The 24,408-nt window shown below is 45.1% G+C and overlaps 2 protein-coding genes across 2 annotated transcripts in view; both read right to left on the minus strand.

The window, feature by feature from the left end:
• Positions 1 to 3,378: 3,378 nt before the first annotated feature.
• Positions 3,379 to 5,516, minus strand: LOC124015572 (pollen-specific leucine-rich repeat extensin-like protein 2). The gene is made up of 2 exons (XM_046330891.1): positions 5,187 to 5,516; positions 3,379 to 4,526 (listed from the first exon to the last, which is right to left on the minus strand). The coding sequence occupies exon 2, from the start codon at positions 4,447 to 4,449 to the stop codon at positions 3,787 to 3,789; it is 663 nt and encodes a 220-aa protein (XP_046186847.1). The 5' UTR covers positions 4,450 to 4,526; positions 5,187 to 5,516; the 3' UTR covers positions 3,379 to 3,786.
• The window catches only part of LOC123990973 (hormonally up-regulated neu tumor-associated kinase homolog A-like), a 50,709-nt gene continuing 31,204 nt past the window's right edge, over positions 4,904 to 24,408 (minus strand). The window contains exons 3-10 of the mRNA XM_046292042.1: positions 23,579 to 23,728; positions 22,169 to 22,224; positions 14,344 to 14,479; positions 13,381 to 13,508; positions 12,003 to 12,129; positions 11,441 to 11,609; positions 5,187 to 5,346; positions 4,904 to 4,917 (exon numbers count right to left, since the gene is read on the minus strand). Of these exons, the coding sequence (XP_046147998.1) occupies positions 4,904 to 4,917; positions 5,187 to 5,346; positions 11,441 to 11,609; positions 12,003 to 12,129; positions 13,381 to 13,508; positions 14,344 to 14,479; positions 22,169 to 22,224; positions 23,579 to 23,728 (940 nt within the window). The remainder of the gene's footprint in view (positions 4,918 to 5,186; positions 5,347 to 11,440; positions 11,610 to 12,002; positions 12,130 to 13,380; positions 13,509 to 14,343; positions 14,480 to 22,168; positions 22,225 to 23,578; positions 23,729 to 24,408) is intronic.

The following is a 24,408-nucleotide window of genomic DNA, read 5'->3' on the forward strand; positions in this document are numbered from 1 at the left end:
TGGAAGTTAACCCAGTGTTTTCAGGCTCGTAGACTGTAGTTAACCCAGAGTGTTTTCAGGCTCGTAGACTGTAGTTAACCCAGAGTGTTTTCAGGCTCGTAGACTGTAGTTAACCCAGTGTTTTCAGGCTCGTAGACTGTAGTTAACCCAGAGTGGTCCTGGTGTGTAGTGTTATCACCCTTTTTGTCCAGTCTGTGTCTAAGCTATAGGGGTCTGTGTCATCGTCTGTTTCTGGTGCTACGGGGGTGATTTGGCTCTCACTGTCCCCTTTGGTAAACAAAGGGCTTAGACCCTAATACCCCCCCCCCCTCTCATCTCGGCTCTCAGCGGCTCAGCCACACCGATTTAACCAGGGAGTCCTGTTTTTGCTGCGTGCATGTCTCACAGAACCCCCCCTTTCTTTGTCTGGTCGTGACAGAGTGTGACAGAGAACGGTTTATGGACCGCGGCGCCGTACTTGAGTGTATTAACATGGGGGGGGGGGGGGGTTGGTCAGTACCAAGGGGTCGTTCAGCTGTGGTGTTGGTTTCATGACCACCACAGATGTCTTGTGGGAAATGGATACAGCATGTGTTGGGAGAAGCCACAGAAGGCCGTGTCCTCATCAGCCTACTGGGAGGTGTTCCACATTTACCAAGTCTGTCCAGACGTGAGACACGGGGGTTTCTAGGATTTCATACAAATTAAACTTAACATTTGATTTGATCAATGTTTTGTTTCTTTAGTGACATAGAAACCAAATAAATCCGATGTTTATTTATAAAACTGGATTATATTGGCAAATGTATAGCATTTCAGGAATGTTCATTAAAAGGTTGAGTACACACACACACACACACACACACACACACACACACACACACACACACACACACACACACACACACACACACACACACACACACACACACACACACACACACACACACACACACACACACACACACACACACACACACACACAGTGTCTACTGACACACAAACACACACACAGTGTCTACTGACCCACACACACACAGTGTCTACTGACACACACACACACACAGTGTCTACTGACACACACACACACACAGTGTCTACTGACACACACACACACACATAGTGTCTACTGACACACACACAGTGTCTACTGACACACACACAGTGTCTACTGACACACACACACACACACACACACACACACACACACACACACACACACACACACACACACACACACACACACACACACACACACACACACACACACACACACACACACACACACACACACAGTGTCTACTGACACACACACACACACACACACACACACACACACACACACACACACACACACACACACACACACACACACACACACACACACACACACACACACACACAGTGTCTACTGACAAGCCCCCAGACAAGGGGCATGTGGCGTAGAAGGAGCAGACAGAGACATCATGGATTTAGTATAAATATTTTAAATATTTCATAAGGCATCATAAAAAATCTCTCAACGCACAAAATAAAAAATACACATTACAAAAGCATTACTAAAGAACGTGACTCAAATCCAAATCAATATGAATATTGACAACATCAAAAAAGATTTACAAAGACATTTCTTGTTTAAAAGAAAAATGCAAAGTTTCTTCACATTTACATATTAAAACGGTTTTGCAGATTTGGCCAGGTATGAAAGACTCAACAGTGAGAAGCCCTGTGTATGAAAGAGAAGCCTCTCAACAGTGAGAAGCCCTGTGTATGAAAGAGAAGCCTCTCAACAGTGAGAAGCCCTGTGTACAGTAAATGGAAGCATTAGTTAGTCCAATACAGTGATTATATGAATGTAAAATCTTAGTGACACTAGAGTCCATAATTAGAACATGTGGTATTCACAGGTAACGTTCTTCACCGGTTCCATTTGTCCAGAACACCTTGGCAATACCGGCAGGCAGAACACACATATAGTACTATTATAGCACAGACTACAGTCAGAATTACTTAAGGTGACATGGATCATTCAGCTCTGTGTGTGTGTCACTCAGCTTTCTCTCTCTCTCTCTCTGTGTGTCACTCAGCTCTCTCTCTCTCTCTCTCTCTCTCTCTCTCTCTCTCTCTCTCTCTCTCTCTCTCTCTCTCTCTCTCTCTCTCTGTCACTCAGCTCTCTCTCTCTCTCTCTCTCTCTCTGTCACTCAGCTCTCTCTCTCTCTCTCTCTCTCTCACTCAGCTCTCTCTCTCTCTCTCTCTCTCTCTCTCTCTCTCTCTCTCTGTCACTCAGCTCTCTCTCTCTCTCTCTCTCTCTCTGTCACTCAGCTCTCTCTCTCTCTCTGTCACTCAGCTCTCTCTCTGTCTGTCTCTCAGCTCTCTCTCTCTCTCTCTCACTCAGCTCTCTCTCTCTCTCTCTCTCTCTCTCTCTCTGTCACTCAGCTCTCTCTCTCTCTCTCTCTCTCTCTCTCTCTCTCTCTCTCTCTCTCTCTCTCTCTGTCACTCAGCTCTCTCTCTCTCTCTCTCTCTCTCTCTCTCTCTCTCTGTCACTCAGCTCTCTCTCTCTCTCTCTCTCTCTCTCTCTGTCACTCAGCTCTCTCTCTCTCTCTCTCTCTCTCTCTCTCTCTCTCTCTCTCTCTCTCTCTGTCACTCAGCTCTCTCTCTCTCTCTCTCTCTCTCTCTCTCTCTCTCTCTCTCTCTCTGTCACTCAGCTCTCTCTCTCTCTCTCTCTCTCTCTCTCTCTCTCTCTCTCTCTCTCTCTCTCACTCAGCTCTCTCTCTCTCTCTCTCTCTCTCTCTCTCTCTCTGTCTCTCTCTCTCTCTCTCTCTCTCTCTCTCTCTCTCTCTCTCTCTCTCTCTCTCTGTCACTCTCTCTCTCTCTCTCTCTCTCTCTCTCTCTCTCTCTCTCTCTCTCTCTCTCTCTCTCTCTCTGTATTACTCAGCTCTCTCTCTCTCTCTGTGTGTCACTCAGCTCTCTCTATGTGTGTCACTCAGCTCTCTCTCTCTGTGTGTGTCACTCAGCTCTCTCTCTCTGTGTGTGTGTCACTCAGCTCTCTCTCTCTGTGTGTGTGTCTCTGTGTGTCACTGTGTGTGTGTGTGTGTCACTCTCTCTCTCTCTGTGTGTCACTCAGCTCTCTCTCTCTCTGTATTACTCAGCTCTCTCTCTCTCTCTCTCTCTCTCTCTCTGTGTGTGTGTCACTCAGCTCTCTCTCTCTGTGTGTGTGTGTGTGTGTGTGTGTGTGTGTGTGTGTGTGTGTGTGTGTGTGTGTGTGTGTGTGTGTGTGTGTGTGTGTGTGTGTGTGTGTGTGTCACTCAGCTCTCTCTCTCTCTCTCTCTGTGTGTGTGTGTGTCACTCAGCTCTCTCTCTCTCTCTCTCTCTGTGTGTGTGTGTCACTCAGCTCTCTCTCTCTGTGTGTGTGTGTTGTCACTCAGCTCTCTCTCACAGCACAATATACAACAATGACAGGTAACACTGTGGAGCTTGGTTGGTCATGTGTTCCAGTCACCGGTGTCACAACAAAGGCCTTTAGTCAGCCGAAACACTCGTTGACAACGTGGCATTTTATCCACCTTAATCTTTCTCTGTCTTTAATGTTTAATGCATTAATTACTATTATTACAATAGTTTATCTCTGTGATACCAAGAGGGTCTCTAGAGTCGTAGTGTTGTCATGGCGACTGCCTCCGCAGAGGACGAAATCCAAGGCTGCTCAGGAGTGAACTCAAAAACGACCCCACCCTATCCCCTCGTTTCACAGTGCACTACTTTGGACCAGAGCCACATCATCATCTTTGTACCGCTACCCACAATGCTTCAGCAGAGGGTCTTGAGCGCCCCGGAGGCGCAGAGCAGCGTCTGCATGTGGTACGGGGGCGGAGACACCAGATCCTCCTCCACCGCTTGCTCCGCCCTGAAACTGAACGGCTGGAAGGGACCCTTCTTCTTCAGGATCTGACCGATGCCCATAGAAGGGAACTTGCTGTGCTGGGGGCTGTCTGGCTCAACGCTGCCCCCGGCGGACGGAGGACTGAACGCAGAGGATGGGTTGAGGGGACTGAAGGCTGATTTGGGCGGGGAGAAGGCAGAACCTCCCGGGGGGCTGCCGAAGATACTAGGGGGGTTGTCACCCGAGTTAGAGGAGGAGTTTTTTGGCTGGGGGTTGACGATGAGGACGGGGGGGCTGGGGATAGTCGCCTTTTTTAGGTAGGACGAATCAGGGTGGAAGGCTGAGACGTGTCGCGGAGGAGAGAAGGTCCCATTGGTCAGTTTGTACCAGGGTGTGGCCGAGGCGGGGACCACGACGTCGTCGATTGTCTCAGCTTTGGCGAGGGAGTCGTAGGAGTGCATGCCGATTGGAGACGGAGCCGGGGGGGCGGGGATGTGGTCAGGGCTGGTATTGGCTGCCTGGAGGGTTTCTAGGTGCCTGGTTGGCTGGGACGTGCGGGGGAAGAGGGGGTGGATCTCTAGGTATTCCATGGAGGACGAGGCGACGGTGCCGGACGGGGCGAGAGGAGAGGCACGGTGGAAGTTACCTGTCACCGCTCGCAGCAGACCTGAGAGAGATGAGGAGAGAGAGGAAGAGGAGAGAGAGGAAGAGGAGAGAGAGGAAGAGGAGAGAGGAAGAGGAGAGAGAGGAAGAGGAGAGAGAGGAAGAGGAGAGAGGATGAGGAGAGAGAGGAAGAGGAGAGAGAGGAAGAGGAGAGAGAGGAAGAGTGTTACCTTCTGGGCTGACCACACAACGGTGGTATTTTTACCCTAAAATAAAACCAATCAGTCCATGAGACTGGACCACTCAGGAACACTCAACACCTCTTGGAAAGCCATTCTGGTGTGTCTCTGGCATGAAAATGTGTGTAAATGTCTCACTGAATAATCAAACTATCTTAGGGTTAGATTTTCAGAAGACTGAGGCGGGTTTTCCTCTAACTTTTTACCTAGACTTCCCTTGTGGAGGGATGGAGGGGAGGGGAGAGGTGAGATGGAGTTGAGGGATGGAGGGGAGGGGAGAGGTGAGATGGAGTTGAGGGATGGAGTGGAGGGATGGAGTGGAGGGATGGAGTTGAGGGATGGAGTGGAGGGAGGGAGGGGAGGGATGGAGTGGAGGGGAGAGGTGAGATGGAGTTGAGGGATGGAGGGGAGGGGTGGAGGTCCATTGTTGTTGAGAGCAGTCAGTGCCTGTCTGTCTGAGTGTGTTTCTCTCTCTCTGGTCTCACCGTTCCTGTGCTTCTTCTCCTTGCTCGGGCCCTTGCTGACGGCCAGGTAGACGGGAGTCTGTTTAGGAGGGATGGTGACCTTCTCTACGTGTTTTCTCCACTGGGTCTGGAAGTACTCATTCTTCTCTGTCTTCTTCTCCTTCTCCTGGTACACCTTCTCCTGGAGGACAGAGACGTTATTTCAACGTTTATACAACATGGTACACCTTCTCCTGGACGACAGACGTTATTACGTTTATACAACCTGGTACACCTTCTCCTGGAGGACAGAGACGTTATTTCAATGTTTATACAACCTGGTACACCTCCTAGAGGACTGAGACATTATTACGTTTATACAACCTGGTACACCTTCTCCTGGAGGACAGAGACGTTATTTCAACGTTTATTCAACGTTTATACAACCTGGTACACCTTCTCCTAGATGTCTGAGGCGTTATTTCAACGTTATTAACAGGTGGTTTCCTTACATTACAGTAAGTTCCTGTTATTAACAGGTGGTTTCCTTACATTACAGTAAGTTCCTGTCATTAACAGGTGGTTTAACAGAGAATATAATTACAGTAAGTTCCTGTCATTAACAGGTGGTTTAACAGAGAATATAATTACAGTAAGCTCCTGTCATTAACAGGTGGTTTAACAGAGAATATAATTACAGTAAGCTCCTGTTATTAACAGGTGGTTTAACAGAGAATATAATTACAGTAAGTTCCTGCTATTAACAGGTGGTTTAACAGAGACTATAATTACAGTAAGTTCCTGCTATTAACAGGTGGTTTAACAGAGACTATAATTACAGTAAGTTCCTGCTATTAACAGGTGGTTTAACAGAGACTATAATTACAGTAAGTTCCTGTTATTAACAGGTGGTTTAACAGAGACTATAATTACAGTAAGTTCCTGTTATTAACAGGTGGTTTAACAGAGAATATAATTACAGTAAATTCCTGTTATTAACAGGTGGTTTAACAGAGAATATAATTACAGTAAGCTCCTGTTATTAACAGGTGGTTTAACAGAGAATATAATTACAGTAAGTTCCTGTTATTAATAGGTGGTTTCCTTACATTACAGTAAGTTCCTGTCATTAACAGGTGGTTTAACAGAGACTATAATTACAGTAAGTTCCTGCTATTAACAGGTGGTTTAACAGAGACTATAATTACAGTAAGTTCCTGCTATTAACAGGTGGTTTAACAGAGACTATAATTACAGTAAGTTCCTGTTATTAACAGGTGGTTTAACAGAGAATATAATTACAGTAAGTTCCTGCTAGTAACAGGTGGTTTAACAGAGACTATAATTGCAGTAAGTTCCTGCTATTAACAGGTGGTTTAACAGAGATTATAATTACAGTAAGTTCCTGTAATTAACAGGTGGTTTAACAGAGACTATAATTACAGTAAGTTCCTGTTATTAACAGGTGGTTTCCTTACATTACAGTAAGTTCCTGTCATTAACAGGTGGTTTAACAGAGACTATAATTACAGTAAGTTCCTGCTATTAACAGGTGGTTTAACAGAGACTATAATTACAGTAAGTTCCTGCTATTAACAGGTGGTTTAACAGAGACTATAATTACAGTAAGTTCCTGTTATTAACAGGTGGTTTAACAGAGACTATAATTACAGTAAGTTCCTGTTATTAACAGGTGGTTTAACAGAGAATATAATTACAGTAAGTTCCTGTTATTAACAGGTGGTTTAACAGAGACTATAATTACAGTAAGCTCCTGTTCTTAACAGGTGGTTTAACAGAGAATATAATTACAGTAAGCTCCTGTCATTAACAGGTGGTTTCCTTACATTACAGTAAGCTCCTGTTATTAACAGGTGGTTTAACAGAGAATATAATTACAGTAAGCTTCTGTTATTAACAGGTGGTTTAACAGAGAATATAATTACAGTAAGTTCCTGTCATTAACAGGTGGTTTAACAGAGAATATAATTACAGTAAGCTCCTGTTATTAACAGGTGGTTTAACAGAGAATATAATTACAGTAAGCTCTTGCTATTAACAGGTGGTTTAACATTAACATTTAAGTCATTTAGCAGACGCTCTTATCCAGAGCGACTTACAAATTGGTGCATTCACCTTATGACATCCAGTGGAACAGTCACTTTACAATAGTGCATCTAAATCTTAAAGGGGGGTGAGAAGGATTACTTTATCCTATCCTAGGTATTCCTTAAAGAGGTGGGGTTTCAGGTGTCTCCGGAAGGTGGTGATTGACTCCGCTGTCCTGGCGTCGTGAGGGAGTTTGTTCCACCATTGGGGGGCCAGAGCAGCGAACAGTTTTGACTGGGCTGAGCGGGAGCTGTACTTCCTCAGTGGTAGGGAGGTGAGCAGGCCAGAGGTGGATGAACGCAGTGCCCTTGTTTGGGTGTAGGGCCTGATCAGAGCCTGGAGGTACTGAGGTGCCGTTCCCCTCATAGCTCCGTAGGCAAGCACCATGGTCTTGTAGCGGATGCGAGCTTCAACTGGAAGCCAGTGGAGAGAGCGGAGGAGCGGGTGGTTTCCTTACATTACAGTAAGCTCCTGTTATTAACAGGTGGTTTAACAGAGAATATAATTACAGTAAGTTCCTGTTATTAACAGGTGGTTTAACAGAGAATATAATTACAGTAAGTTCCTGTCATTAACAGGTGGTTTAATAGAGAATATAATTACAGTAAGCTCCTGTTATTAACAGGTGGTTGAACAGAGAATATAATTACAGTAAGTTCCTGTCATTAACAGGTGGTTTCCTTACATTACAGTAAGCTCCTGTTATTAACAGGTGGTTTAACAGAGAATATAATTACAGTAAGTTCCTGTCATTAACAGGTGGTTTAATAGAGAATATAATTACAGTAAGCTCCTGTTATTAACAGGTGGTTTAACAGAGACTATAATTACAGTAAGTTCCTGTCATTAACAGGTGGTTTAATAGAGAATATAATTACAGTAAGCTCCTGTTATTAACAGGTGGTTTAACAGAGACTATAATTACAGTAAGCTCCTGTTATTAACAGGTGGTTTAACAGAAACTATAATTACAGTAAGCTCCTGTCATTAACAGGTGGTTTAATAGAGAATATAATTACAGTAAGTTCCTGTTATTAACAGGTGGTTTCCTTACATTACAGTAAGTTCCTGTTATTAACAGGTGGTTTAATAGAGAATATAATTACAGCAAGTTCCTGTTATTAACAGGTGGTTTCCTTACATCACAGTAAGTTCCTGTTATTAACAGGTGGTTTAATAGAGAATATAATTACAGTAAGTTCCTGTTATTAACAGGTGGTTTCCTTACATTACAGTAAGCTCCTGTTATTAACAGGTGGTTTAACAGAGAATATAATTACAGTAAGTTCCTGTCATTAACAGGTGGTTTCCTTACATTACAGTAAGTTCCTGTTATTAACAGGTGGTTTAATAGAGAATATAATTACAGTAAGTTCCTGTTATTAACAGGTGGTTTAACAGAGAATATAATTACAGTAAGCTTCTGTTATTAACAGGTGGTTTCCTTAAAGGGACAGTGTTGAACAGTGTACAGTGTTGTACAGATATTTACAGTCTCAAGTGTTCTGATCTATTTGGTCCTGTTAGTGAAGGACCAGTCCTGTTAGTGAAGAACCGGTCCTGTTGGTGAAGTACCGGTCCTGTTGGTGAAGGACCGGTCCTGTTGGTGAAGGACCGGTCCTGTTGGTGAAGGACCGGTCCTGTTGGTGAAGGACCGGTCCTGTTGGTGAAGGACCGGTCCTGTTGGTGAAGGACCGGTCCTGTTGGTGAAGGACCGGTCCTGTTGGTGAAGGACCGGTCCTGTTGGTGAAGGACCGGTCCTGTTAGTGAAGGACCGGTCCTGTTAGTGAAGGACCGGTCCTGTTGGTGAAGGACCATTCCTGTTAGTGAAGGACCAGTCCTGTTAGTGAAGGACCAGTCCTGTTATTATCTTGTCCAGATTGAATTAGCAGCTCTTTGTCATATCTTCTTAAAGTATTAGGATGGACAACAAAGGATCGGCTGTACTCCAGGTGTTGTTTACCCTAACCTAGCCTGTACTCCAGGTGTTGTTTACACTAACCTAGCCTGTACTCCAGGTGTTGTTTACCCTAACCTAGCCTGTACTCCAGGTGTTGTTTACCCTAACCTAGCCTGTACTCCAGGTGTTGTTTACCCTAACCTAGCCTGTACTCCAGGTGTTGTTTACCCTAGCCTGTACTCCAGGTGTTGTTTACCCTAACCTAGCCTGTACTCCAGGTGTTGTTTACCCTAGCCTGTACTCCAGGTGTTGTTTACCCTAGCCTGTACTCCAGGTGTTGTTTACCCTAACCTAGCCTGTACTCCAGGTGTTGTTTACCCTAACCTAGCCTGTACTCCAGGTGTTGTTTACCCTAACCTAGCCTGTACTCCAGGTGTTGTTTACCCTAACCTAGCCTGTACTCCAGGTGTTGTTTACCCTAACCTAGCCTGTACTCCAGGTGTTGTTTACCCTAACCTAGCCTGTACTCCAGGTGTTGTTTACCCTAACCTAGCCTGTACTCCAGGTGTTGTTTACCCTAACCTAGCCTGTACTCCAGGTGTTGTTTACCCTAACCTAGCCTGTACTCCAGGTGTTGTTTACCCTAACCTAGCCTGTACTCCAGGTGTTGTTTACCCTAACCTAGCCTGTACTCCAGGTGTTGTTTACCCTAACCTAGCCTGTACTCCAGGTGTTGCTTACCCTAACCTAGCCTGTACTCCAGGTATTGTTTACCCTAACCTAGCCTGTACTCCAGGTGTTGTTTACCCTAGCCTGTACTCCAGGTGTTGTTTACCCTAACCTAGCCTGTACTCCAGGTGTTGTTTACCCTAACCTAGCCTGTACTCCAGGTGTTGTTTACCCTAACCTAGCCTGTACTCCAGGTGTTGTTTACCCTAACCTAGCCTGTACTCCAGGTGTTGTTTACCCTAACCTAGCCTGTACTCCAGGTGTTGCTTACCCTAACCTAGCCTGTACTCCAGGTGTTGTTTACCCTAACCTAGCCTGTACTCCAGGTGTTGTTTACCCTAGCCTGTACTCCAGGTGTTGTTTACCCTAACCTAGCCTGTACTCCAGGTGTTGTTTACCCTAACCTAGCCTGTACTCCAGGTGTTGTTTACCCTAACCTAGCCTGTACTCCAGGTGTTGTTTACCCTAACCTAGCCTGTACTCCAGGTGTTGTTTACCCTAACCTAGCCTGTACTCCAGGTGTTGTTTACCCTAACCTAGCCTGTACTCCAGGTGTTGTTTACCCTAACCTAGCCTGTACTCCAGGTGTTGTTTACCCTAACCTAGCCTGTACTCCAGGTGTTGTTTACCCTAACCTAGCCTGTACTCCAGGTGTTGTTTACCCTAACCTAGCCTGTACTCCAGGTGTTGTTTACCCTAACCTAGCCTGTACTCCAGGTGTTGTTTACCCTAACCTAGCCTGTACTCCAGGTGTTGTTTACCCTAACCTAGCCTGTACTCCAGGTGTTGTTTACCCTAACCTAGCCTGTACTCCAGGTGTTGTTTACCCTAACCTAGCCTGTACTCCAGGTGTTGTTTACCCTAACCTAGCCTGTACTCCAGGTGTTGTTTACCCTAACCTAGCCTGTACTCCAGGTGTTGTTTACCCTAACCTAGCCTGTACTCCAGGTGTTGTTTACCCTAACCTAGCCTGTACTCCAGGTGTTGTTTACCCTAACCTAGCCTGTACTCCAGGTGTTGTTTACCCTAACCTAGCCTGTACTCCAGGTGTTGTTTACCCTAACCTAGCCTGTACTCCAGGTGTTGTTTACCCTAACCTAGCCTGTACTCCAGGTGTTGCTTACCCTAACCTAGCCTGTACTCCAGGTGTTGTTTACCCTAGCCTGTACTCCAGGTGTTGTTTACCCTAACCTAGCCTGTACTCCAGGTGTTGTTTACCCTAACCTAGCCTGTACTCCAGGTATTGTTTACCCTAACCTAGCCTGTACTCCAGGTGTTGTTTACCCTAACCTAGCCTGTACTCCAGGTGTTGTTTACCCTAGCCTGTACTCCAGGTGTTGTTTACCCTAGCCTGTACTCCAGATGTTGTTTACCCTAGCCTGTACTCCAGGTGTTGTTTACCCTAGCCTGTACTCCAGATGCTGTTTACCCTAACCTAGCCTGTACTCCAGGTGTTGTTTACCCTAGCCTGTACTCCAGGTGTTGTTTACCCTAGCCTGTACTCCAGGTGTTGTGTGCTAAAGTGTGTTATTATAAAGTGTAGTGTTTCCTAACCTACCCTGTATTCCTTGGAGAGCCTCTTCATCTTGTTGTTGAGCAGGAAGTAGACAGCCAGGGTGTGACAGGCTCTGTTGGTGAGCACGGCACTCAGCACCTCGCTGTGTTTGTAGCCCATCCTCTCTGTCATGTGCAGTAATACCATGTGGTTGATCTCCTCAATGTGGATCCTAGAGAGACAGAGAGAGGTGTCAGCCATCAGACCTGTGTGTGTGTGTGTACCTGTTGAGGTAGGGTGCTCCAGTGTTAGCGTTAGCCTGTTGACCTGTGTGTGTACCTGTTGAGGTAGGGTGCTCCAGTGTTAGCGTTAGCGTTAGCCAGTTGACCTGTGTGTGTACCTGTTGAGGTAGAGTGCTCCAGTGTTAACGTTAGCCTGTTGACCTGTGTGTGTACCTGTGCCAATTTGTAAGTCGCTCTGGATAAGAGCGTCTGCTAAATTACTTAAATGTTAAATGTTAAATGTTGAGGTACGGTGATCCAGTGTTAGCGTTAGCCAGTTGACCTGTGTGTGTACCTGTTGAGGTAGAGTGCTCCAGTGTTAGCCAGTTGACCTGTGTGTGTACCTGTTGAGGTAGGGTGCTCCAGTGTTAGCGTTAGCCAGTTGTAGCCAGGAGTCAGACATGACCTGGTGGATGTTAGGTCTCTTAGCTGGATCTGGTTCTAACAGCTTCTTCATTAGACAGATGGCCGCTGTGGAGAGATAGGAGGGGAGAGGGGGAGAGATAGGAGGGGAGAGAGAGAGGAGGGGAGAGAGAGGAGGGGAGGAGAGAGGGGGAGAGGGGGGGGATGGGGGGGAGAGAGGAGGGGGAGAGATAGGAGGGGAGAGGGGGAGAGAGGAGGGGAGAGAGAGAGGAGGGGGAGAGAGAGGAGGGGAGAGAGCGGAGGGGGAGGGAGAGAGAGGGGAGGGGGGATGGGGAGAGAGAGGGGAGAGGGGGAGAGATAGGGGAGGGGGATGGGGAGAGAGGGGAGAGGGGGAGAGATAGGGGAGGGGGGATGGGGAGAGAGAGGAGGGGGGATGGGGGGAGGGGGGAGAGAGAGGGGAGGGGGATGGGGAGAGAGAGGAGGGGAGAGGGGGAGAGATAGGAGGGGAGAGAGAGAGGAGGGGAGAGAGAGGAGGGGGAGAGAGGGAGGGGGGATGGGGAGAGAGAGGAGGGGAGAGGGGGAGAGAGAGGATGGGGGAGGGGGAGAGAGAGGAGGAGGGGGAGGGGGAGAGAGAGAGATGGAGAGGGAGAGAGATGGAGAGAGAATGGGGTGAGAATTTGTTAAAGCTACAATCTGGGATTTGAAAAACAAGAAAACAGCTGCCAGCCACTTGTTTTGGCACATTTGTTTTCTGTGTGCTCGTCTCTGTGTGCTCGTCTCTGTGTGCTCGTCTCTGTGTGCTCGTCTCTGTGTGCTCGTCTCTGTGTGCTCGTCTCTGTGTGCTCGTCTCTGTGTGCTCGTCTCTGTGTGCTCGTCTCTGTGTGCTCTCGTCTCTGTGTGCTCGTCTCTGTGTGCTCGTCTCTGTGTGCTCGTCTCTGTGTGCTCTCGTCTCTGTGTGCTCGTCTCTGTGTGCTCTCGTCTCTGTGTGCACTCGTCTCTGTGTGCGCTCGTCTCTGTGTGCTCGTCTCTGTGTGCTCGTCTCTGTGTGCGCTCGTCTCTGTGTGCGCTCGTCTCTGTGTGCTCGTCTCTGTGCGCTCGTCTCTGTGCGCTCGTCTCTGTGTGCTCGTCTCTGTGTGCTCGTCTCTGTGTGCTCTCGTCTCTGTGTGCGCTCGTCTCTGTGTGCGCTCGTCTCTGTGTGCTCTCGTCTCTGTGCGCTCGTCTCTGTGTGCTCTCGTCTCTGTGCGCTCGTCTCTGTGTGCTCGTCTCTGTGTGCTCGTCTCTGTGCTCTCGTCTCTGTGCTCTCGTCTCTGTGTGCTCGTCTCTGTGTGCTCGTCTCTGTGTGCTCGTCTCTGTGTGTACCTGTAGAGAGAGAGGGCGGTAGAGGGTTCATATCCTTGTCCACCATCTTCTGGTGCAGAGCCCTGAGGCTGAAGGGCTCCACGGTGAAGGGAAGGCTGCCGGTCAGCATGGCGTACATGTTCACTCCTCTGTCAGGGAGACAAGGAGACAAGGTAAGGGGACAACACGCACAGGGACGTTACCCACCCCTGTACAACACTCACCACTCCACTGTCAGGGACAACATGCACAGGAACGTCATCCACCCGTGTACAACACTCACCCAGCCACTAATAAATCTCATAATAAATGAGTTCTAGTGATGGAAACAGGAACGTTACCCAGCCGTGTACAACACTCACCCAGCCACTAATAAATGTCATAATAAATTAGTTCTAGTGAACTGGTTGAGAAGTGATCTCGTAGTTCGAATAGATGTCTTTACTGTTTACAGTCTAGAAGTATTTATTCTGACAGAGAAATAGGGTGTGTGAATGACATGAGACGTAATTGTTGTAAACGGTAGACATGAGACGTAATTGTTGTAAACGGTAGACATGACGCGTAATTGTTGTAAACGGTAGACATGAGACGTAATTGTTGTAAACGGTAGACATGAAATCTGTTTGTTGTAAACGGTAGACATGAGGCGTAGTTGTTGTAAACGGTAGACATGAGACGTAGTTGTTGTAAACGGTAGACATGAGACGTAGTTGTTGTAAACGGTAGACATGAGACGTAGTTGTTGTAAACGGTAGACATGAGACGTAGTTGTTGTAGACGTGAAATTGTTGTGTATAAAACCTGTCAGTTGTGTGGTTTATGTACTCAAATCAAATTTTATTCGTCACATACACATGATTAGCAGATGTTAATACGAGTGTAGCTAAATGCTTGTGCTTCTAGTTCCGACCGTGCAGTAATAACCAACGAGTAACCTAGCTATTAAGAAATAACGTGTAAAAAAAAGCAGAGAATACTCACATGGACCAGACATCCACCTTGGGGCCGTACTTCTTGCGGGACAGAAGTTCTGGAGCAGCGTAGGCTGGACTCCCGCACTGTGTACTGAACGGATCTGAGTAACCCAGGATCCCTGCACAGTTACTGAGCCCAAAATCTACAGGGGAGGAGACAGGTTCTGAATGTCATTTAGGTGTGAAAGAGGGAGAGCAACATAAAGACAGAACTAGTTAGAAAGGTGGAAAAACAAGGACATTTCTAAGTGACCCCAAACTTTTGAACGGTAATGTATATATTATCTGTTATTAATGAGCTGTTTGGTTTTATAATGTATATTACCTGTTATTAATGAGCTGTTTGGTTTTATAATGTATATTATCTGTTATTAATGAGCTGTTTGGTTTTATAATGTATATTATCTGTTATTAATGAGCTGTTTGGTTTTATAATGTATATTATCTGTTATTAATGAGCTGTTTGGTTTTATAATGTATATTATCTGTTATTAATGAGCTGTTTGGTTTTATAATGTATATTATCTGTTATTAATGAGCTGTTTGGTTTTATAATGTATATTATCTGTTATTAATTGAGCTGTTTGGTTTTATAATGTATATTATCTGTTATTAATGAGCTGTTTGGTTTTATAATGTATATTATCTGTTATTAATGAGCTGTTTGGTTTTATAATGTATATTATCTGTTATTAATGAGCTGTTTGGTTTTATAATGTATATTATCTGTTATTAATGAGCTGTTTGGTTTTATAATGTATATTATCTGTTATTAATGAGCTGTTTGGTTTTATAATGTATATTATCTGTTATTAATGAGCTGTTTGGTTTTATAATGTATATTATCTGTTATTAATGAGCTGTTTGGTTTTATAATGTATATTATCTGTTATTAATGAGCTGTTTGGTTTTATAATGTATATTATCTGTTATTAATGAGCTGTTTGGTTTTATAATGTATATTATCTGTTATTAATGAGCTGTTTGGTTTTATAATGTATATTATCTGTTATTAATGAGCTGTTTGGTTTTATAATGTATATTATCTGTTATTAATGAGCTGTTTGGTTTTATAATGTATATTACCTGTTATTAATGAGCTGTTTGGTTTTATAATGTATATTATCTGTTATTAATGAGCTGTTTGGTTTTATAATGTATATTATCTGTTATTAATGAGCTGTTTGGTTTTATAATGTATATTATCTGTTATTAATGAGCTGTTTGGTTTTATAATGTATATTATCTGTTATTAATGAGCTGTTTGGTTTTATAATGTATATTATCTGTTATTAATGAGCTGTTTGGTTTTATAATGTATATTATCTGTTATTAAAGCTGTTTGGTTTTATAATGTATATTATCTGTTATTAATGAGCTGTTTGGTTTTATAATGTATATTATCTGTTATTAATGAGCTGTTTGGTTTTATAATGTATATTATCTGTTATTAATGAGCTGTTTGGTTTTATAATGTATATTACCTGTTATTAATGAGCTGTTTGGTTTTATAATGTATATTATCTGTTATTAATGAGCTGTTTGGTTTTATAATGTATATTATCTGTTATTAATGAGCTGTTTGTTTTATAATGTATATTATTTTATAATGTTTTATATTATCTGTTATTAATGAGCTGTTTGGTTTTATAATGTATATTATCTGTTATTAATGAGCTGTTTGGTTTTATAATGTATATTATCTGTTATTAATGAGCTGTTTGGTTTTATAATGTATATTATCTGTTATTAATGAGCTGTTTGGTTTTATAATGTATATTATCTGTTATTAATGAGCTGTTTGGTTTTATAATGTATATTATCTGTTATTAATGAGCTGTTTGGTTTTATAATGTATATTATCTGTTATTAATGAGCTGTTTGGTTTTATAATGTATATTATCTGTTATTAATGAGCTGTTTGGTTTTATAATGTATATTATCTGTTATTAATGAGCTGTTTGGTTTTATAATGTATATTATCTGTTATTAATGAGCTGTTTGGTTTTATAATGTATATTATCTGTTATTAATGAGCTGTTTGGTTTTATAATGTATATTACCTGTTATTAATGAGCTGTTTGGTTTTATAATGTATATTATCTGTTATTAATGAGCTGTTTGGTTTTATAATGTATATTATCTGTTATTAATGAGCTGTTTGGTTTTATAATGTATATTACCTGTTATTAATGAGCTGTTTGGTTTTATAATGTATATTATCTGTTATTAATGAGCTGTTTGGTTTTATAATGTATATTATCTGTTATTAATGAGCTGTTTGGTTTTATAATGTATATTACCTGTTATTAATGAGCTGTTTGGTTTTATAATGTATATTATCTGTTATTAATGAGCTGTTTGGTTTTATAATGTATATTATCTGTTATTAATGAGCTGTTTGGTTTTATAATGTATATTATCTGTTATTAATGAGCTGTTTGGTTTTATAATGTATATTATCTGTTATTAATGAGCTGTTTGGTTTTATAATGTATATTATCTGTTATTAATGAGCTGTTTGGTTTTATAATGTATATTATCTGTTATTAATGAGCTGTTTGGTTTTATAATGTATATTATCTGTTATTAATGAGCTGTTTGGTTTTATAATATATATTACCTGTTATTAATGAGCTGTTTGGTTTTATAATGTACATTATCTGTTATTAATGAGTTGTTTGGTTTTATAATGTATATATTATCTGTTATTAATGAGCTGTTTGGTTTTATAATGTATATTATCTGTTATTAATGAGCTGTTTGGTTTTATAATGTATATATTATAATGGGGGCCGTCATTGTAAATGAGAATTTGTTCTTAACTGTCTTGCCTAGTTGAATAAAGATTACTTTAAAAAACAAAATGTATTAAATACAAAATCCATTTGTGTTTTACCATTTAGGAAAGAAAGAATGTAGATCCCCATTTAAAGGTGTCATAACTCTACTGTATTAAAGTAGTCAAACATGTAGGATTTGGTCCCCTGTTCCTAACATGCAGTGAAGACATGAGGCTTGTGACTCTACAAACGTGTAGGATTTGGTCCCCTGTTCCTAACATGCAGTGAAGACATGAGGCTTGTGACTCTACAAACGTGTAGGATTTGGTCCCCTGTTCCTAACATGCAGTGAAGACATGAGGCTTGTGATTATGTCCAATAAACATGGATGGTTAAAAAATGAGTTCTATCACTGGAGGCACCAGGTTCTGTCTGACCCAGCTACTGGAGGGACCAGGTTCTGTCTGACCCAGCTACTGGAGGCACCAGGTTCTGTCTGACCCAGCTACTGGAGACACCAGGTTCTGTCTGACCCAGCTACTGGAGGGACCAGGTTCTGTCTGACCCAGCTACTGGAGGGACCAGGTTCTGTCTGACCCAGCTACTGGAGGCACCAGGTTCTGTCTGACCCAGCTACTGAAGGCGCCAGGTTCTGTCTGACCCAGCTACTGGAGACACCAGGTTCTGTCTGACCCAGCTACTGGAGACACCAGAGGTTCTGTCTGACCCAGCTACTGGAGACACCAGAGGTTCTGTCTGACCCAGCTACTGGAGGGACCAGGTTCTATCTGACCCAGCTACTGGAGACACCAGAGGTTCTGTCTGACCCAGCTACTGGAGGGACCAGGTTCTATCTGACCCAGCTACTGGAGGCACCAGGTTCTGTCTGACCCAGCTACTGGAGACACCAGGTTCTGTCTGACCCAGCTACTGGAGGGACCAGGTTCTGTCTGACCCAGCTACTGGAGGGACCAGGTTCTGTCTGACCCAGCTACTGGAGGCATCAGGTTCTGTCTGACCCAGCTACTGAAGGCGCCAGGTTCTGTCTGACCCAGCTACTGGAGACACCAGGTTCTGTCTGACCCAGCTACTGGAGACACCAGAGGTTCTGTCTGACCCAGCTACTGGAGACACCAGAGGTTCTGTCTGACCCAGCTACTGGAGGGACCAGGTTCTATCTGACCCAGCTACTGGAGACACCAGAGGTTCTGTCTGACCCAGCTACTGGAGGGACCAGGTTCTGTCTGATCCAGCTACATTTACATTTACATTTAAGTAATTTAGCAGACGCTCTTATCCAGAGCGACTTACAAATTGGTGACCCAGCTACTGGAGGGACCAGGTTCTGTCTGACCCAGCTACTGGAGACACCAGGTTCTGTCTGACCCAGCTACTGGAGGGACCAGGTTCTGTCTGACCCAGCTACTGGAGACACCAGATGTTCTGTCTGACCCAGCTACTGGAGACACCAGAGGTTCTGTCTGACCCAGCTACTGGAGACACCAGGTTCTGTCTGACCCAGCTACTGGAGACACCAGAGGTTCTGTCTGACCCAGCTACTGGAGGCAACAGATTCTGTCTGACCCAGCTACTGGAGACACCAGAGGTTCTGTCTGACCCAGCTACTGGAGACACCAGAGGTTCTGTCTGACCCAGCTACTGGAGACACCAGAGGTTCTGTCTGACCCAGCTACTGTTGTCATCTTCTGCCTGTTTGTTTAGCCTCTGTAGAAGATGGCAACTTTAACTCCTCCAGCTGAATTTGTTACAAATAAAATACACACAGAGAGAGAGACAAAGCAGGGGTTGGTTAACACACACACACACACACACACACACACACACACACACACACACACACACACACACACACACACACACACACACACAGAGACAAAGCAGGGGTTGGTTAACACACACACAGAGAGAGAGAGAGACAAAGCAGGAGTTGGTTAACGCACACAGAGAGAGAGAGAGAGAGACAAAGCAGGGGTTGGTTAACACACACCCAGAGAGAGAGAGACAAAGCAGGGGTTGGTTAACACACACACACACACACACAGAGAGAGACAAAGCAGGGGTTGGTTAACACACACACACACACAGAGAGACAAAGCAGGGGTTGGTTAACACACACACACAGAGAGAGACAAAGCAGGGGTTGGTTACACACACACACACACACAGAGAGAGAGAGAGAGACAAAGCAGGGGTTGGTTAACACACACACACACACACACACACACACACACACACACACACACACACACACACACACACACACACACACACACACACACACACACACACACACAGAGAGACAAAGCAGGGGTTGGTTAACACACACACACAGAGAGACAAAGCAGGGGTTGGTTAACACACACACACACACACACAGACAAAGCAGGGTTGGTTAACACACACAGAGACAGAGCAGGGTTGGTTGACACAGACACAAAGCAGGGTTGGTTAACACAGAGACAGAGCAGGGTTGGTTAACACAGAGACAGAGCAGGGTTGGTTAACACAGAGACAGAGCAGGGTTGGTTAACACAGACACAGAGCAGGGTTGGTTGACACAGAGACAGAGCAGGGTTGGTTGACACAGAGACAGAGCAGGGTTGGTTAACACAGAGACAGAGCAGGGTTGGTTAACACAGAGACAGAGCAGGGTTGGTTAACACAGAGACAGAGCAGGGTTGGTTAACACCGAGACAGAGCAGGGTTGGTTAACACAGACACAGATACAGAGCAGGGTTGGTTAACACAGACACAGATACAGAGCAGGGTTGGTTAACACAGACACAGATACAGAGCAGGGTTGGTTAACACAGAGACAGCGCAGGGTTGGTTAACACAGAGACAGAGCAGGGTTGGTTAACACAGACACAGATACAGAGCAGGGTTGGTTACCACAGAGACAGAGCAGGCTTGGTTAACACAGACACAGATACAGAGCAGGGTTGGTTAACAGAGACAGAGCAGGTTTGGTTAACACAGAGACAGATACAGAGCAGGGTTGGTTAACACAGAGACAGATACAGAGCAGGGTTGGTTAACACAGAAACAGAGCAGGCTTGGTTAACATAGAGACAGAGCAGGGTTGGTTAACAGAGATAGGGCAGGGTTGGTTAACACAGAGACAGAGCAGGGTTGGTTAACACAGAGACAGAGCAGAGTTGGTTAACACAGACAGAGCAGGGTTGGTGAACACAGAGACAGAGCAGGGTTGGTGAACACAGAGACAGAGCAGGGTTGGTTAACACAGAGACAGAGCAGGGTTGGTTAACACATACACAGAGACAGCAGGGTTGGTTAACACAGACACAGAGCAGGGTTGGTTAACACAGACACAGAGACAGAGCAGGGTTGGTTAATTATTAACACAGAGACAGAGCAGGGTTGGTTAACACACACACAGAGACAGAGCAGGGTTGGTTAACACAGACACAGAGCAGGGTTGGTTAACACAGAGACAGAGCAGGGTTGGTTAACACAGAGACAGAGCAGGGTTGGTTAACACAGAGACAGAGCAGAGTTGGTTAACACAGACAGAGCAGGGTTGGTGAACACAGACACAGAGCAGGGTTGGTTAACACAGACACAGAGACAGAGCAGGGTTGGTTACACAGAGACAGAGCAGGGTTGGTTAACACAGAGACAGAGCAGGGTTGGTTAACACAGAGACAGAGCAGGGTTGGTTAACACAGACACAGAGCAGGGTTGGTTGACACAGAGACAGAGCAGGGTTGGTTGACACAGAGACAGAGCAGGGTTGGTTAACACAGAGACAGAGCAGGGTTGGTTAACACAGAGACAGAGCAGGGTTGGTTAACACAGAGACAGAGCAGGGTTGGTTAACACAGAGACAGAGCAGGGTTGGTTAACACCGAGACAGAGCAGGGTTGGTTAACACAGACACAGATACAGAGCAGGGTTGGTTAACACAGACACAGATACAGAGCAGGGTTGGTTAACACAGATACAGAGCAGGGTTGGTTAACACAGAGACAGCGCAGGGTTGGTTAACACAGAGACAGAGCAGGGTTGGTTAACACAGACACAGATACAGAGCAGGGTTGGTTACCACAGAGACAGAGCAGGCTTGGTTAACACAGACACAGATACAGAGCAGGGTTGGTTAACAGAGACAGAGCAGGTTTGGTTAACACAGAGACAGATACAGAGCAGGGTTGGTTAACACAGAGACAGATACAGAGCAGGGTTGGTTAACACAGAAACAGAGCAGGCTTGGTTAACATAGAGACAGAGCAGGGTTGGTTAACAGAGATAGGGCAGGGTTGGTTAACACAGAGACAGAGCAGGGTTGGTTAACACAGAGACAGAGCAGAGTTGGTTAACACAGACAGAGCAGGGTTGGTGAACACAGAGACAGAGCAGGGTTGGTGAACACAGAGACAGAGACAGAGCAGGGTTGGTTAACACAGAGACAGAGCAGGGTTGGTTAACACAGAGACAGAGCAGGGTTGGTTAACACAGAGACAGGGCAGGGTTGGTTAACACAGAGCAGGGTTGGTTAACACAGAGACAGAGCAGGGTTGGTTAACACAGAGACAGAGCAGGGTTGGTTAACACAGAGACAGAGCAGGGTTGGTTAACACAGAGACAGAGCAGGGTTGGTTAACACAGAGACAGAGCAGGGTTGGTTAACACAGAGACAGGGCAGGGTTGGTTAACACAGAAACAGGGCAGGGTTGGTTAACACAGAAACAGAGCTGGGTTGGTTAACACAGAGACAGAGCAGGGTTGGTTAACACAGAGACAGAGCAGGGTTGGTTAACACACAGACAGAGCAGGGTTGGTTAACACAGAGACAGGGCAGGGTTGGTTAACACAGAGACAGGGCAGGGTTGGTTAACACAGAAACAGAGCTGGGTTGGTTAACACAGAGACAGAGCAGGGTTGGTTAACACACAGACAGAGCAGGGTTGGTTAACACAGAGACAGGGCAGGGTTGGTTAACACAGAGACAGGGCAGGGTTGGTTAACACAGAGACAGGGCAGGGTTGGTTAATTAAACAGTTGTACCTATGAGCTTGATGTGTTCCTGTTCATCCAACAGCAGGTTTTCAATTTTCAGGTCCCTGTGAGACAGACACACAGAGGTCAACACAGAACACAGAGGTCAACCTTATCAGCACAGTGACCACACAGACACTGCGACCGACTGTCAATGTATGGTAGGACATTAGTATATTCTGATCACTCTGATCACTGTCCTCCCTACATTGTGTGTGTCTACGTGCGTGTGTGTCTACCTGTGTGTGTGTCTACCTGTGTGTGTGTGTGTGTGTCTACCTGTGTGTGTGTGTCTACCTATGAGTGTGTGTGTGTGTGTCTACCTCTGTGTGTGTGTGTGTCTCCCTCTACCTGTGTGTGTGTGTCTACCTGTGTGTGTGTGTGTCTACCTGTGTGTGTGTGTCTCCCTCTACCTGTGTGTGTGTGTGTGTGCGTGTGTGTGTGTGTCTCCCTCTACCTGTGTGTGTGTGTGTGTGTGTGTGTGTGTGTGTGTGTGTGTGTCTCCCTCTACCTGTGTGTGTGTGTGTGTCTACCTGTGTGTGTGTGTCTCCCTCTACCTGTGTGTGTCTCCCTCTACCTGTGTGTGTGTGTTTCTACCTGTGTGTGTGTGTGTCTACCTGTGTGTGCGTGTGTGTGTGTGTGTGTGTGTGTGTGTGTGTGTGTGTGTGTGTGTGTGTGTGTGTGTGTGTGTGTGTGTGTGTGTGTGTGTGTGTGTGTGTGTGTGTGTGTGTGTGTGTGTGTGTGTGTGTGTCTACCAGTGTGTGTGTGTGTCTCCCTCTACCTGTGTGTGTCTACCTGTGTGTCTCCCTCTACCTGTGTGTGTCTACCTGTGTGTGTGTGTGTGTCTCCCTCTACCTGTGTGTGTGTGTGTGTGTGTGTGTGTGTGTGTGTGTGTGTGTGTGTGTGTGTGTGTGTGTGTGTGTGTGTGTGTGTGTGTGTGTGTGTGTGTGTGTGTGTGTGTGTGTGTGTGTGTGTGTGTCTACCTGTGTGTCTACCTGTGGGTGTGTGTGTGTCTACCTGTGGGTGTGGGTGTGTCTACCTGTTGGTGTGTACCTGTGAGAGTGTGTGTGGGTGTGTGTGTCTACCTGTGGGTGGGTGTGTGTGTGTGTGTCTACCTGTGGGTGTGGGTGTGTGTGTGTCTACCTGTGGGTTTGGGTGTGTGTGTGTCTACCTGTGGGTTTGGGTGTGTGTGTGTGTGTGTGTGTGTGTGTGTGTGTGTGTGTGTGTGTGTGTGTGTGTGTGTGTGTGTGTGTGTGTGTGTGTGTGTGTGTGTGTGTGTGTGTGTGTGTGTGTGTGTGTGTGTGTGTGTGTGTGTGTATACCTGTGTGTGTACCTGTGTGTGTACCTGTGTGTGTGTGTGTGTGCGTGTGTGTGTGTGTGTGTGTATACCTGTGTGTGTGTGTGTGTGTGGGTGTCTACCTGTGCACCACTCCAGCTCTGTGCAGATGTTCCACAGCCATCACCAGCTGCCGTACGTATTTCTGAGTCTCTCTCTCGTCCAGCTTCTTCTTATCGTAGATCCGGTTCATGAGGTTTCCTCCAGGACACAACTCCATCACCAGGTAGTAACTGATGATAACAGATGACAGGACACAACTCCATCACCAGGTAGTAACTGATGATAACAGAACACAACTCCATCACCAGGTAGTAACTGATGATAACAGAACACAACTCCATCACCAGGTAGTAACTGATGATGACAGGACACAACTCCATCACCAGGTAGTAACTGATGATAACAGAACACAACTCCATCACCAGGTAGTAACTGATGATAACAGATGACAGGACACAACTCCATCACCAGGTAGTAACTGATGATAACAGAACACAACTCCATCACCAGGTAGTAACTGATGATAACAGAACACAACTCCATCACCAGGTAGTAACTGATGATAACAGAACACAACTCCATCACCAGGTAGTAACTGATGATAACAGAACACAACTCCATCACCAGGTAGTAACTGATGATAACAGAACACAACTCCATCACCAGGTCGTAACTGATGATAGTATGCCCAGTAGTCTATTGTATAATATAGTATAGTATCTGTTCTCAGTCTCCAGTATGTCCAGTATAGTATAGTATCTGTTCTCAGTCTCCAGTATGTCCAGTATAGTATAGTATAGTACCTGTTCTCAGTCTCCAGTATGTCCATTATAGTATAGTACCTGTTCTCAGTCTCCAGTATGCCCAGTATAGTATAGTACCTGTTCTCAGTCTCCAGTATGTCCAGTAT

Source organism: Oncorhynchus gorbuscha, linkage group LG02, assembly GCF_021184085.1.
Source record: "Oncorhynchus gorbuscha isolate QuinsamMale2020 ecotype Even-year linkage group LG02, OgorEven_v1.0, whole genome shotgun sequence".
Classification (NCBI taxonomy): domain Eukaryota; kingdom Metazoa; phylum Chordata; class Actinopteri; order Salmoniformes; family Salmonidae; genus Oncorhynchus; species Oncorhynchus gorbuscha.